This window comes from Poecilia reticulata, linkage group LG15 (assembly GCF_000633615.1).
Source record: "Poecilia reticulata strain Guanapo linkage group LG15, Guppy_female_1.0+MT, whole genome shotgun sequence".
Classification (NCBI taxonomy): domain Eukaryota; kingdom Metazoa; phylum Chordata; class Actinopteri; order Cyprinodontiformes; family Poeciliidae; genus Poecilia; species Poecilia reticulata.
Window position 1 is genome coordinate 13874172 of NC_024345.1, and position 15577 is coordinate 13889748.

A 15577-nucleotide genomic window follows, 5' to 3' on the forward strand; every position below is an offset into this window, starting at 1 on the left:
TCTAAATTAAGGTGAATTCATGGTTCCTTTTCCCACATAATTTAACCGGTAGTGTGTATAATAATAAAAAAAAATAATAATTATGTGATCGGTATTGGTGATCGGCCCTCATGGGTGATCGGTATCGGCAGGAAAAAACCTGATTGGCACATAAATACTGCATTCAACCAGAAGAGTGTAGATTATTAAATCTGTATACTATATTGCCCTTCAGTAATCACTAGATTTAAATAAAGAAGATGGGCACATCCGACAACCTAATGCAATAGTTCACACTACACAATTTTTTGCCCCTATTTTCCCCTTAAGATAATCTTAGATCGTTGGCCGATCTAAGATTGTCGCTTGTGGTTTTGTAACTGATCATCCTGCAGTGTGTGGTGGGTTACGGTAGATCGTCGTGGCCCGCCTCGATCTAAATCAGGGGGTTTTCCCGACTGGGAGCTTAACGCTGAATGTGACAGGTAGCCAATCAGCACGGATTCTCCTCCATGCTTTCTGAGGGGAAATAACGCAGGAAAATCCCAAACAGCTGACACAAAGTCCAGCGGACATCGGAGATGATTTGTGGAAACAACATTATTGTTTATTCCACATTTTGTGCAGAGAATATAGAAATGATAAGGAGATGAGTTGGAGCCAAATTGCTACTGCAGTTGATAAACCCAGTAAGTTTTCAGCTGTTCTTCGTTAACGTGACATAAATAGGTTACAATCAGTGGTGGAGAAAGTACTCAAAAAATGTACTTAAGTAAAAGTACAAATACACAGACAAAAATGTACTCAAGTAAAAGAAAAACTACCACATTAACATTTGTACTTAAGTCAAAGTAAAGTACTGGTTTTTCAAAATTCTTAAGTATTAAAAGTAAAAGTACTTGCTGAATGTATTACCTAATCCTTAATACAATATAATTAGTGAACTGATTGCATTTAATTTTAATACATTAGAAATGTGCCATTTTAATTAACAATGCCACAGATAAAGCATGTTGTGTTTACTCTCTGTAACATAGTTTAGACTTGGATATCTGATTCTATGCATCATAATTTCAGGGATGGAAACATCTTGTCTCCTGTCCTAACATAGCATGAATTTCACTCTTTTTGCCACTAGTGGCTTTTATTTTTAAAGAAATCCAACAGAAAGGGGATGGAAAGAAAGTGGGTGGGGGAGGACAGGCAACCAAGGAGCCACGTAGCAGAGTTGTAGTCAAGACCACCTACCCAAGACCAAGTCAAGACCAGCACCCCGCTCTACGTGACACAAAAAAATTGTTTTACCTATCAAAATTGCTTCTCAAATTGATCTGAAAGATCCACATTCCCATAAAACACCTAGATATTAAATACTGAGAGCTGAAATAAATTTAATCAGTAAAGATCTGTCCAGAAGAATCGGATTGTTCTTGAATGTCATACCATGCAGACTTTGGTCACAGCGTTGTCCCATATATGCGATACCTCAGTCAACACCTCCACACAATAATTCAGCGCATGAGTGAAAACTTTTTTTCATCCCAGATGCAACATGTGTGTCTCAGTACAGCTAGCTTTAATAGCATCACGTCCACAGATCTTACCTTTCTTTAAACTTTCCTTCAAAGTAACGCTAAAAGTTGGACAAAGTCCCCACCGTCTGTGAAAGCGAAGCGCTGCTTATTTTACATGTCGCCATATCTATGATTTATGCAGCGCTATTATATTACTGTCGATTAGACAGACATTCTCCCGCTCAGAGGAAACCACTGCGCATGTCTGGAGCTCCGCTTGTGCGTAAAGGGGGAGGCGATCGGTGACAACAGACACGCAAGTCACGTTATTGCTTGGATTTTACGGTGCCACCTTAAGTCCCTGAACTTCACATTTTAACGGAAAAAAAGCACAATACAACTTGGATGTAACGAGTAACGCGACAGTTTTGTAGAAATGTAGTGAAGTAGAAATTTTACAGATACTGTAAAATGTAGTGGAGTAAAAGTAGAAAGTACCCATTATTAAATCTACTTAAGTAAAGTACAGATACACAAAAATTGTACTTAAGTACAGTAACGAAGTACTTGTACTTTGTTACTTCCCACCACTGGTTACAACGATTTTCAGTCAGTCAGGACTTTACGCTGACTCTAGCCACATGCATTGCAGGTAGATTTTAGTAAAGCATTGATTAATGCCTGATTTTAAAATTGGTTAACTGGACTTGTAGCCGTTATTTTGTGCCCATGTGGCTGGACACCACACGGCACGATCGAACCCGATCGAACCGTTATACCTAGGATTTCTGTCGGCTAATGTGTGGTCTCTCAGGTTTAGAAAATGGGCCAACAATCGGCCGACAACTCGTGTAGTGTGAGCTGGACATTACACTAAGGAAATGAGGAAGGGAGGGTCAGTGGAGAGCACCGGAGCTGAGCCTTTTTTCAGTGTCATCAATAGAAAGAAAAAAAGGCAGGAAGAGACGATAAAGCCGATAATTAAAATGAGGTTGATAGGTCAAACCTATCGTTTATCGCAACAGGCCTGAACATAAGGCTCATGTGATGCTCTGTCCCAGTTATGTCAACATCTGATTCATCTCCTTAGGCACTTGCTTGTTTTCTTGTTGTTTTTTTTTCGAGATTTAAGAAAATCAAATTTCCAAAAGTTTATTTTCATGAGGACATGAAACACCATCTTGGACAAAGCAACACAACTTCATTAAGTTTAGTTGTAGTTTTGTAGTTCATCAAAACTGCATTCAAACTGATAATATGAACTACCAACAAATTCTATTTTATTTTGACTTATTTACACACGTTAAAATTTCATTGAGAAAATAAATTCTCAGACCCATTCAACATCATATAAAAATATAAATGAAATTGCGTAAAGAAAAAGAAAGCATTTATTATGTTCTGATCATAAGCTATGGACCTTCATTGTTTGATAACAGATTTTGGTTTTCAAAGCCCTTGTTCATCCAAGGGCTTTTTTTTATTCTTTGTGTTTGCTTTGCTCTGTGGGTTGTACCTTTGTGCGGTGAGGCTGGGGGGGGGGGGGAAAAACAGCGATTTCCTTAAGTGGTTTAAGCATCCGGGTCCAAGTGAATGATGTCACTGATGTAAAAAGAACTTCAGTGTAAACATATTACAATAGAGCTCTTTCTATAGACCTTCCTTTGAGTGCTTTAGTTATATAGTAACAGGCAAAAGATGAGCGCTTCAGTGACTCAATAACATCTTGTTTAAAATGCAACACGTTTCATGGTTAGACTTCCTTCCGTCTGTTCCAGATAGTTTGTCTTTTAGTTTTTTTTCATAGTAGTGAAGGAACTTTCATTGGCTATGGGGGTAAATTGCTCGTAAATAAAAGCTGACATGACTTGTAAAACTGAATTCAACAGTATAAAACGTTTTGCACCGTCTCACCACCTTTCATAAATTCTTCAATATGAATAATATGTAAAATTGCATATTTAACTACAAAGCACAATAATTGTACATTTTGTAGAACACTGTATTTTATTTACCCTTTTAATTTCAAGGTTGTTTATTGGTTCAGAATTGGTCTGTTTTCCTATTCATTTGAAGGAGATTATTTCTGCGCAACGAGCGTTAAGCTGATTCATAGACCAAAGGTCGTTCTCACAGCTGACTTGGAGACACCTAATCTATGATGTGGGAACAGTCTGAAGTAATAGATAACCGTCACTCGTGTTCTTTATCTTCATTCAATACTGTTCACACCTGCTGACAATCAACTGAGTTCAGAGACGCACCTGGACAATCCCTCCCACCCCCACATGATACTATGTGATACTATATGGTTTATTTTTCCTCTTTTGGCAGTTATGTAACACATAAGCTGTGCGACGTGACCTTACACTGAATTCAGGTGAAGTTGGAGAAACTAAACCGGCCTGACTGAACAGGCCTCCAAGTGGAAACGAGGCGAGATCAGGTGCTTGTGTGAAGTTTGTTCTGCCAACCATCCAGCTTGCCAGTGTGTTTCGCTGCTTTGGGCCTGGCCAGACCAGGCCGTACAGATGCATAACGGTTGATTCGCTGCCCTTTTGACAGGGTTGGGGCTGCAGACCTAATGCTCAGCTCCAGCCTTGCTGACTTCTAGGGCCCTTCCACCAGTCAGATTCAGCCTCATACACCCAGTTATCTCCTCCCATTGCTGCAGATCAGAGCTCGCCTCCAGCTCATCATCACCTCCCCCACAACCACACACCCCCGCACATGAGCAAAGCACACCCTGTGTCTACCACTGACATCGCTGTCTGTAAACAAATGAATGATATGCAACAGATGTCCTAGTTCATCTCTGTGTCCACAGCTGTTGCCTAGAGTTTGGAGTGGGCCAAACCACACTATAATTTTTATTTATTTTTTGACTATAGAACTAGGTGATTATGAATCAGAAATTATTTTGTTTACAGGCTGAAGAATTTGCAGAATATATTCTCTTGTTTAAAACCATTTTAATGCTACAGTCTGTAATGGATGTGAAAATAATTTATGTTTACTGATGTCATCTTGCTGCAGACTTTGTTTCCTTAAGTGTTATAAGAGCTATTTGGGAGGAACTGAAAAGTAAACAGGAAAAAATAAAGGACATTTCCTGTTTGAAATCATGAAGCGACCTTATTGTGTAAAAAAAAAGTGGACTAAAAGTACTGAGTTAAAGACCTATTCGATAAATATAACCACCTACTGAAATAAAGCTTAAGATTGAATATAATGGATTTATTTTTTGGTGAACATTACTTAGGACGATGGCGTTCTGAGGTTGATGGGTTTGACCACATTAAACAGAAATGTGCATTGTCTCAGTTTTGTTTTGAACCACAAAAGTGGAAATGCCTGGCAAGGTGAGCTGCTAAAACCCCCTCCCCCCAAAAAAAAACCCACCACAGGTTTGGTTTTGAAGTCTCTCAGTGCACTCTCATTGTAGACATTTTGTCTTTTTACTATATTTTACTCCTTCAAGTACTTAGAATTTGCTTGATTTAACATGGTGCCTGCGACTTGTAATGTGTAGGCTTTGTGCTGGCGACCAAATCAACCCTCCGTTATCATAGCTTTACTGTGTATTGTTTTTTGTAATGATTTTGAAAGCTTTTATAAAATAAGAAAGTAAAATGATCTTTTTGGGCATAATTAAAATGAGCTAATGGATTAAATACTGAAAAAGTCATCATTCATCCAGAAATGTAACGAGGTGTACCAGGTTGTAAAAAAGTACATCAGAAATAGTAGCCAATAGTAGCGGCATAGAGAACACAATGTGACTTACTTTGCTGATAAATTTCAAAAGAATCTCTAAGGTTGCAGGTCTCTATGAATGAAGACATGCACATGATTCAACTGGCCCGCACAGCTCCCAGCCAAAGCTTGTTTGAAAACAGACGTTTTTAAATAGTTACTATCGAGATATAATGTGCATTGGGCCTTATTTTTAAGATACACCTTTCCTGTGCCTTTTATATGTGGTGTATTGTTTTCCTGATACATTCCTTTGTTTATTAAGTTTCCTCAGATTTTGTAAGAAGATATTGCACCTCCTGGCACAGCCGTAAATCTTGGCTGACGTCACATTTTGATTTGTTTCTTCATTTTTTAAATGCTTCACAATTAATTTCCTCCTCCAATTCTTTCATTTATTTCTACATTCATTTACAAGCACATCTCAAAAAATTTGAATGTTGCATAACAGTGCAATATTTCTTGCTAGTCATCTCAGAAAGGGAAACTCGTATTTTACACAGAATCCTTGTAAAACATACCAGGACTTGTTTCTTTTAACCTTTGTAATTATGGGTTACAGATAGTAACCTAAATTCAGTGTGTTGGAAAATTGGCATACTGCAAAAAGCCCTTTATATCTTACGATATATCTAAAAAGGTCTAAAAAAAACAAACACCAAGCAATTACAATCAATAAAAAACATTAGATATGTGAATAAATAGGAGATTAAAACTTATCAAAGAAAGTGAAGCAAAATGTTGCCAAAAAGAAATGTCTTAAAAACAGTCCGTTTTTTTTTAAACCAGTCAGTGGATTGTGGTGCTCTCAGAGTGTCAGGTCCATAGACATGGAGCAGCAACGGAGATGGCCTTGACCCCCATTGTTCTCAGTTTGGTTTTGGGTTTGTGGAGAGGAGCAAGCGAATTGTGCACCCTAATCACCAGAAAATTTTAGAGCACTTCATGCTTCCCTCTGCTAACAATTTGTACAGAAATGTTGATTTTATTGTCCAGCAGGACTTGGCACCTACCCTGACTGTCAACAGTACCAGAAACTGGCTAAGTGGCAATGGTGTTCCTGTTTTTGATTGGCCAGCAAATTCCTCTGACCTTTGACCCCGTAGGAAACCTATGGGCTCTAGTCAAGAGGAAGACGATAAAAACCAGACCCAACAAGCCAGAAGACCTGAAGGCAGCTTATCAAAACAATCTGGACTCCCATTACACCTAACAAGTGCCACAGGCTGATCTCTATGCAACAGTGCAGTAATTCATGCAAGAGGAGGCCCAGCCATGTAATGAATGCATAGAAACATACACACTTTGCAGATGCTTGACGTTTGTGCTTGCATAAAACATCTATTTGTGATTGGCCTGTGATATTCAAATTTTCTGAGACACTGAACTTTGGGGGGGAGGGGTTAACCTGAAAGACAAAATCACTAATAAAGCAAAAATAAGAGCTACAATTTTTTTTTACTCTGTAAAGAATCTTTATAATGACCGTTTCACTTTCTGAGATGACTGGCAAGAAATAATGCACTGCTTTTGAGATTTACCTTTATGTGTACAACATAAGACACCGGCTTTCTATTAATAGATGTCTGTTTTGTACCAGCGTCTGAGTGAATCAGCTTAGCAGTTCATGGCCTCTTAAGTCTTTGTAACATCTATTTAAAAAGTAGTTTAAGAGGTTAGTATCCTAATGACACTGACTGTATAAATCTAATGACTACTTTTTAGTTTAATTGACTACTATAATATCAAAAGCAAGTTTTACTTCATTTACATTTATTGCATTACATGAAATAAAATTTGAGCAAACGATGAACTGAACAAAAAATGTATCTGGAAGCAGGCAGTGTGTTCTTCAATCTGACATATTATGACGTCATTAATTGAAATTCAGTGGAAAATGTGGCAGACCACAAAACCATACAGAGAACCCAGACCCTTCATACTGAAGTACACCCATACTTTAGATCTTTTGGCCTTTGAAAACTCTGGGAAGCCTTTATAATCAGGCTTCTTTGACGCTGATGCTTTGTCTACCGTGTTTGTTTTGGAACTCAGACGGAGCCGACCGATGAAGATGGCTGACGTGTACAGCTCACAAAAGTTCAAGAGCACCGCTGCAGATGCAGCCGGGGAACATTGCTATAGCACAGTAGTTTTAGGAAATCGGAATATCCCAATTTCTGCACAAAAATATAACCTGTATCTGACTTCTAATGAACTCAGGAAAATCGCACAAGGGGCCGTTGGTACTGTTAATGTGTTTAATTAACAGGTCAAACTGATTTTGCCTTTCTTTCTTCCAGTATCTTAAATGAAAAAAAATAGCTGGATTATTTGTTGATATTTATTAGTGAATTAAAGCTATTACTTTAAATCACTAAAATCTAACACGCACATGTTTGTCCTTCTTTTAGCAGAGCTGCTTTGAAGAAGCTGCTGAGGTGAAGAAAACCGTCTGTTCCTGAGAGTCCCGGCTGCCTTCCTTCTCTTTCGGATGTCAAGAGGAACCTGGACTCCCTCTGGATAAAGACGCACCATGTGTCAGAACTACAGATGTCTTGCTACTGCCTCATAGACGGCCGCTCCTCCTATAAACTTTGCCCTCTAATTTGAGGACTCTCCTGATCCTCACCGTTGACCACTGTTCAAGATGAAGAATGTGGCGGCATGGTCGATAAAAGATGTTTCTGATTGGCTGAGCAAAGAGAGTATGCCAGAGTACACGCATGCCCTCAGACAGACAGACGGCCCCGCTCTGCTCAGGCTCACCGAGGCAGATTTCAAGGTGCCTCCCCTCTCGAGGGTGTCACCTGACGGCGGGGAGCGGCTGTTGGAGCGGATGGAGATCCTCCGGATAGAGACCCACATCGAGGATCATAAAAACGGTCACGCAAACGGGCACGTAGCGGGGATACCCAACGGAACTAGCAAGCCTCAGAGGAATGGCACCTTGGGGAGGAAGGACTCTGACCGGGAGATGATCCACATTCCTATGCCAACAATAGAACCTACTCGCTCCCCATTCCCCACAGAGTGGGGGAAGACAGGCATAGCATTCATCTATGCTGTGGTGTGCTTCGTCACCACTAGTGTCGTCATTTCAGTGGTCCATGAACGAGTTCCTCCGAAGGAGCACACTCCGCCGCTGCCCGATAAGTTCTTCGACCTGTTCGACAGGCGTGAATGGGCTTTCTCCATCTGCGAGATTAACGGCATGCTGCTGGTGGGCCTGTGGCTGATACAGTGGATGCTTCTTAAGCACAGGTACGAGCCGTCATGTTGCATCTCAGCATGTCCTTTATTTCTCCAAAATAGGCCTGGGTCTGTCGAAATGCCAAGGTTTCATGGTGCTTGTGCAAAATAAAAACATGGTCTTGTTGCTGTTATTTAACATATTGTATCTATAAGCCATTACCTGTTGTTTTGACTTTAGTGCAGTTATATTAGTTACTGCAGTCTTGAAAAATCTGAAAAGGGGGAAACAATTTTTTTGACTTTAAATATAAAAAAGGGAATACTGAGTGTCAGACTTTATTCCTCATTACCTTATTTTTGCTAAAAAAAGTGGAATTATAAAAAAAAGGCTAATTTATATTTAGATAATGTCCTTTATCTTTGTTATATCGCAAGGTTACTGATTATTTGTATTTAATTATTTGTAGAGCCATTACTGACACAAAAATGTGAAATGCCAGTATTTTTTTGACCTTTTGACTCATTTAAATCAGACCTTGAAACTGGACTTGAACAGTTTTTTTTTATTATTATTATTATTCCAAGCAATGCATTGACACTAAATACATAACAAATCATAGAGTTGGTGAGAAATCTTAAATCCTATATATTTTTGGATTAGAGATCAGATTTTATGTGTCTTTGTATCAATATAAAAGTGAAATAAAAATCTGAAATAATCCTCTATTGGACGCCAGGCTGTATGTTTTTTCATAACTGCAACATACAAATGATGGCGCCCGACTTGGTAAACGTTTCCTAAATGTTCAGAATATGTTGGAAAACCTGTGAATTTTATACTGAAAAAGTTTGAAATATTGGGATTTTTACCTGCTTATAGAATTTATAGTTTGAAAACACCATTACGTTGAAGAGAGCAATGTGTGTGGGTCTCCATATTATGATTCTTTACATTTTTCCCTGTAGGAAATATTTTGCCTTTTTTTTTTGTAAAGATGTAGTTAAAGGACCTGAGCCTTTGTTGTGGTTTTGCAGTTGTAACTTCAGTACCTTTAATAGTGACATGTGTCTGGTCTCAGCTATGCAAGACTTGATTGTGATCATTTTTCTTCTCTTTTTCTTTGCAGATCAATTGTAGGCAGGAGGTTCTTCTTCATTGTAGGAACACTCTATCTCTACCGATGTATTACAATGTATATCACTACTCTTCCGGTTCCCGGGATGCACTTCAAGTGCTCACCAAAGGTAGAATATTTGTTTTGTGTCTCAAATTAAAAATAAATGGCTTTAGCAAATTAAAGAAAAAAAATACGTCAGAAATACTTGTTCACGCTTTCCTGTAAACATTTCTAAGTTATGCCCTGCTTCGGTGACGTGGACCTTTGAGCTGTTGCTTCACGAGGTTTTGATTACATAACAGGTTTAATTGCTCCTACCTGTATGGGTTTCTGTTTGCTTGATTGCACATATTATCAGTTTTAAAGAGTATTATTTACATAACACCTTGGAGCAATGTTCATACCTTTGGAACCCTGTCACCTTTTGTCACGTTGCATCTATAAACTGCTGGGTTTTTTTATTGGAATTTCATGCAAAAGATTAACAAAAAGCAGTGCATAACTGTTAAATTTTGGTTTTATTTTAAAAAAAATTTAAGTAAAAACTTAAAATTGAGTTATGTATTTATTTTTAGATCTGTAGCCACTAACTAGAGTTCTTTTGGCGTAGATACATCTGTAGACTAAATCTTGTTCCTATTCTTCTATGCAAAATGGCTCAAACTGTCAGATTGGATGGAGAACAATTTCAGGGTTTCCTACCTATTGTCAATTGAATTTATGTCTTCGTGCTCTTATCTAAACTCACAAGTTGACTTTTTACATTTTATTTATCAGATTAAAGGGAACTGAATACAAATACAGGTCAGGTCAGATGATGATTTTTTATTTTTTTTGCTCTAAAATTAACATAGGAAGCCATAAATCAATTTGCTCAGCTTCGTACTCATGCTGCATTTTTTGTTGGTTTATTAGATGCAATCCCATTTAAAACAGTGGTGTGAGTGATTGTAACATGGAGAAATATAAAAAATACTAATACGAAAATACTTTTCTAAGGAACTGTAGAATGATGACATTGGAAAAAAGTTTTCTTAAGTCGCATTTACTGCGGGAAACATTGTCATGTCAAATATGAGTTTAAAGCACTGTCTATTTGTGATGAGGAACATGAAACTAAAGTGGAAATGCTACCAAGGTTCAGCTCCTGGTTAAGGATGAAGATTTGAACCAGGTGTTTTATCACTGAAATCAAATGCTTCCTTTATATCCGTCAAAGTTGCGCTATCTTTCAGGAGAAAGACCAACTTTGCTCTTTTGTAGAAGATGTTAGGAGGTCAATTCCAAGAAGAAGAAAAAAGCTTCTTTTTGTGCAGCATTAACTTGATTTATTTCATCTTAGTTTTGTTTTAATTGGATTGTGTTGTAAGAAATGACACCTGTTGTAAGGAGACAACTTACTGAAAAATGTTTTAGAAATTGAGATGTTGTCATTTAACCCATAGAAATCAAACATCCTTATTTTCAACTGTTATGTCTTTGTAGTTTTTTTTTTTTTTTTTTTCCTGTTTGCCTGTTTTCTTTTGGAATAACATTTTATTGTGTGACTTTGTGTGTTTCAGCTCCTGGGGAACTGGGAGGCACAGATGAGGAGAATAATGAAAATGATTGCAGGCGGGGGCCTCTCCATCACAGGCTCCCACACCATGTGTGGAGATTATCTTTACAGCGGCCACACTGTCATGTTAACGCTCACGTTCCTCTTCATCAAGGAGTGTAAGCCGCTTCGTCGTGTCTATGTATTAGTCAGCACTGATGAGATGGAGGACATTTAGCTTCTCAGTCACCTTTTGACCTCTGTGTACTTGTGTACAGCTTGTTTTAGAAATACTTCATCGCAATCCAGCTGTCGGACTTCTTTGCGTTTTAAATATTTTTTGCACATGAAGTTTAATAGGCTGGTGTTTGTCCTTTTATTTATTTATTTTTTAAAGTATTTTCACTGCCACAAGTGATGCTTGTGGTTTCAGTTTGACTTTGCTTTAGCAACAGATTTCACAAGGAAATGTAGGAAATGTAGATGTAGCAAAGATGGAGAGGAAACGTTGCGCAACCAGCATACTCTCCTTGCAAAATTGGTTTCGGTGCATGATGATTGCACCGCTCATCAAGCTGTCACACTGGGCCGTTCCGCAACAGTCTTTTTTCAGCGTGCAATGCTGTGGGGGTTTTGGGCCGATCAGTTTCTTTACTTCGATCCGTCTTCGTGAAAGAAAACTTCAGCATTTGAAGCGGCTTTTTGATATTGTAATTAGATTATCATGTTTCACCTTCAGTTTTGGTGTTGAACGCTGTCCTTTTTAAAAAAAAATTTTTTATAGGTTTTATTGAAAGTAGGTCAAGTACTTATCTAGCAGTGTGTCCATAAATCTAATTGATGCAGATCTGACATCTAGTGGTTAAAAAGTAGAACAGCTTTTAAGTGACATCGTGTTGTACAAGCTGAACTTTTGGCGTAATTTATTCACTTATTGTTTACTTATTGTTTCATTTTGAGCCATAAAAGATTTTTTTAAAAAGCATATTATACCCTTTAGTAGGTAAAGAAAAAAAAGGAACAAACAAGGAAAATACATCCACTCACACAAATGTGTACAGTACTATACATACTGTAAGAGCAATTAATTAAATAATAATATTAGTATTCCATTGCTGAATAAAATTCCCCTTCTGTGTGCGTTTGATCCGTGTCCCTTTTAGATTCCCCCAGGCGCTTTTGGTTGTACCACTGGGCCTGCCTGGCACTGAGCGCCACTGGGATATTCTGCATCCTCCTGGCCCACGACCACTACACTGTGGACGTGGTTGTGGCGTACTTCATCACTACCCGCCTCTTCTGGTGGTACCACACGATAGCCAACCAGCAGGTGAGTTCACAGGGTAACTCCTGATCAGTTAGAGTTGGCCGTAATGAGCCAAATCGAAGCTTTTCGCCACAGTTTGAGAATTTACTTCTGGCGTGTTTTTTTTTTTTTTTTTTTTTTACAAAGCCGTAGTATATTTTTGATTTCTGTCATTCACAGAATGTATGTTTTTAATGTTTTTAGTGTTATATGACAGACCAATACGAGGGAGTGTGCAGCTGTAAATCTATAATACTCACAAAAAAAATGGAATGCAACACAACTCAACTTCCAGAAGATGAAAAGTGTGTGTAATTTGTTCAGTGAAGGTTGAGATGTTTGTTGGAGACCAGAGCGCCCTCTGTCAGTCCCACACTGTAATAGTTTGTCAAACAGCCGAGCAAGAAAGAGTTAACTGTGACATAATGGCTAATTTGTCAAAAATCAAATCCACATCAGAGATTCTGACTCCATTGATGGCCTTCGTTTTTGTCCGTGTGTTTCAGTCGCTGAAGGAGACGTCACAGAGCAACCTGTTGTCGCGGGTGTGGTGGTACAAACTCTTCCAGTATTTCGAAGAGAACGTGAACGGCACAGTTCCTCGGAATTACCAGCTGCCCCTCGCAGTGCGGGCGATGCACTGGAACCGTGGCACGAAGTACAGCCGACTGGACACGCAGTGACCCCCGTGGAGCTGAAGCATGCGAGGACTGTGACTTAAACAAGTGCTATGTTTTCTATTTTTTAATCTGTGGAAGATGGCACCGTTCCATGTAGAGCTGTCCTTTTCACCCTTACTAACAGGAGTCTCCCGGTCTAAATGGGTAGCACTGTGACTGTCTAGACATTTTGGCTTTTCCTTCCGTTGTCCTTTTTTCCATTTCTGCAAGTTTTTGTAAGCACACTAATTAATCTGGTTTTACTTCAGTGGGAATTGGTCACAAACATTTCTGCTAGTATTAGTGGATATATCATTTTAATAAACTCGTAAAGCTCAATTTTTTTCCCCTCAGCACAAAAGTATCAACAGTTTTCTGTTTCTAGACTTCTAGTGCAGTCGGTGTCAAACAGATGCTTATTTGAGAACCAAAATGCCATAAGTTTTCCTTTTTTTTTTTTCTTTTTTTTTTTTTTATAGCCACTTGATTTTGGTAAACTCTCCTTGCTGAAATGAATCAAAGGTGCAGATATTTTTTCTAAATATGTCAAACTTTATTTTTCAATAGCAAAATGATCTCCAGCTAAAAAAAAAAAAAAAAAACTTTTTTAGATTTTTATCTTTTTCAAGATGGATAGTGGAGAGCGTAAGAGTTTCATGTGGTATAACATAAACCCAGTGCCTTCCTCAGCCTGATTGTCACAACATGTGTCGTCGCCCTAACCCCGTTGCGGTTCCTCGACCCCGTAACTGCAAGTCCCGTTCTTATGAATGTATAAAAACCAAGATGACGCTTAGCCTTATCAGAAGATTGATCTTCCTAAATATAAGTGCAGTGATTTCAGTATTCTGATGCTTTACCACATCCGTTTAACAGAAGAAAAAAAAACAAAAAACGACTGTTAATTGTATTTTAAGTTTTAAACGTGTCTTCTGTTTTTGTTCTTACCGGTCAGTCTTGAACCAGCTTGAGCCTTGTTCAAAAGCCGGATCGCGGATGCTAATTTTAACTTTCTTTCTCAGACGAGCTTATCTGAAAATCACAGCTTCCTAACAGGCCATCCGATGAGAGATGATCTCCCAGGTGCCAGAGATAAGAGTCGTTATCCTGGATCCGGACACGTCTTGTGCGTCCTTGCAGCTGAGCCCCTCCTTCGCTCCCCAGTCGGAGTCTCAGCTTCAAATCAGATCATTGACGTGCAGAAACCGAACGCTTTTAAAGCAACGCGAAACAATGAACCTTAGAGAAAAAGTTTCTACATGTATCCATGTAAATTTTGAAAGCTTAGTTTATATGCATCTTTTTTTTTTTTTTTTTCAAGCTGCTCTCCTTCAGTTTGTGCATCAACAATCCTCTGTAGTTTAATTGTGGGGAACAATCTTAAAATTGCTGCTGCATAGAACTGATCATTTATTTAATCATAAATATCTAATGTGTTATTTTATTTTTGCTGAATGTGAAAATGTGTCCGTATCCATCCAAATCATGTATTGTTGTTTATTTTTCTTTGCTTAACAGACTGAACTGTAAAAGTATTACGTCTTTCTGTGTAGGGGAAGACTTGATTCATGCTGCAGAACTTTCATTTCAAATTCTATTCAGCGGCTTTTATGACAAAGATGTGCACTAATCTTTGGATGAGGCAAATATTCAAATGAGTATGAATAACGATTTGTACAAGTTCTTGTTGAAGAAAATGCCCCTTGTTTTTGAAAAGTGAAACCAGCAGGAGTATTATCGTTTCAGAGTAAAAATCATTTCACTTTTACTGAGAAGATTTTCTCAGCTTTTAAAGAGAACCAGCGCCTCCACCCCCCCATCCCCTCACATGATGGCCATACTTTTAACTTCAGATGCCATTTAATCCAAAACAGTTCTCTGATTTAGATTCAACGTCTGGACTAAGATGAAAGCTATATTTAATTTGCCAGTCAAGTTTTTTTTTTTCATGTTTTTGTCTCAAACAAAAGTTAGTTGTCTGCATTTTTCTCTGTCCTCACCCACTTTATATATATATTTTTTGTGTAAGCCACATATTTGGAAAATATGTCAAGGTAAAGGAATCTACTTGGAATGTTTTTGAATAAAACATTTTACAATAAAGTATTTGTTTTATTATAAGCGTACTGTCAGTTTTCTACATTACTTTCTTTTTGTTGCTGTTTTGAAATGGATTTAAATGAAATGGTTTGAAAAACAAAAGCGAATGTAGCTTTGTCACAAAAGATAGTCAATGTATAACTTGACTATCTTTTCATTATATAATTGTTTCTGGTGGGAAAAGTACAAATGCTGAACAAGTTCTGCTTTTCTTGTTTTTCAGAATTGATGGTTTCATCTAGTGTAGAAATACCAAGACATGAGGTGAGCCAACACATTTCTGTATACATAATTCAGAGTACAATGTATAATATAAACACAAAACTACATTGTAATTAATTTTCAATAAGGCCAAAGTATGTCCTGGACATTTACTGGTTTCCATTTTGTATTTTGCAAGTTGTAAATTTTCT

General features: G+C 38.0%; 1 protein-coding gene across 2 annotated transcripts in view; it reads left to right on the forward strand.

The window, feature by feature from the left end:
- The window catches only part of sgms1a (sphingomyelin synthase 1a), a 26231-nt gene extending 11041 nt beyond the window's left edge, over positions 1-15190 (forward strand). Inside the window, exons 2-6 of one of the 2 annotated variants that reach the window (XM_008429386.2) lie at positions 7664-8513; positions 9572-9689; positions 11125-11278; positions 12263-12429; positions 12912-15190. In XM_008429386.2, coding sequence (XP_008427608.1) covers positions 7900-8513; positions 9572-9689; positions 11125-11278; positions 12263-12429; positions 12912-13088 — 1230 coding nt within the window. In that variant the 5' untranslated portion in view covers positions 7664-7899 and the 3' untranslated portion in view covers positions 13089-15190. The remainder of the gene's footprint in view (positions 1-7663; positions 8514-9571; positions 9690-11124; positions 11279-12262; positions 12430-12911) is intronic. The other variant, XM_017309204.1, reaches the window with a different exon arrangement.
- The last annotated feature ends 387 nt before the right edge of the window (positions 15191-15577 follow it).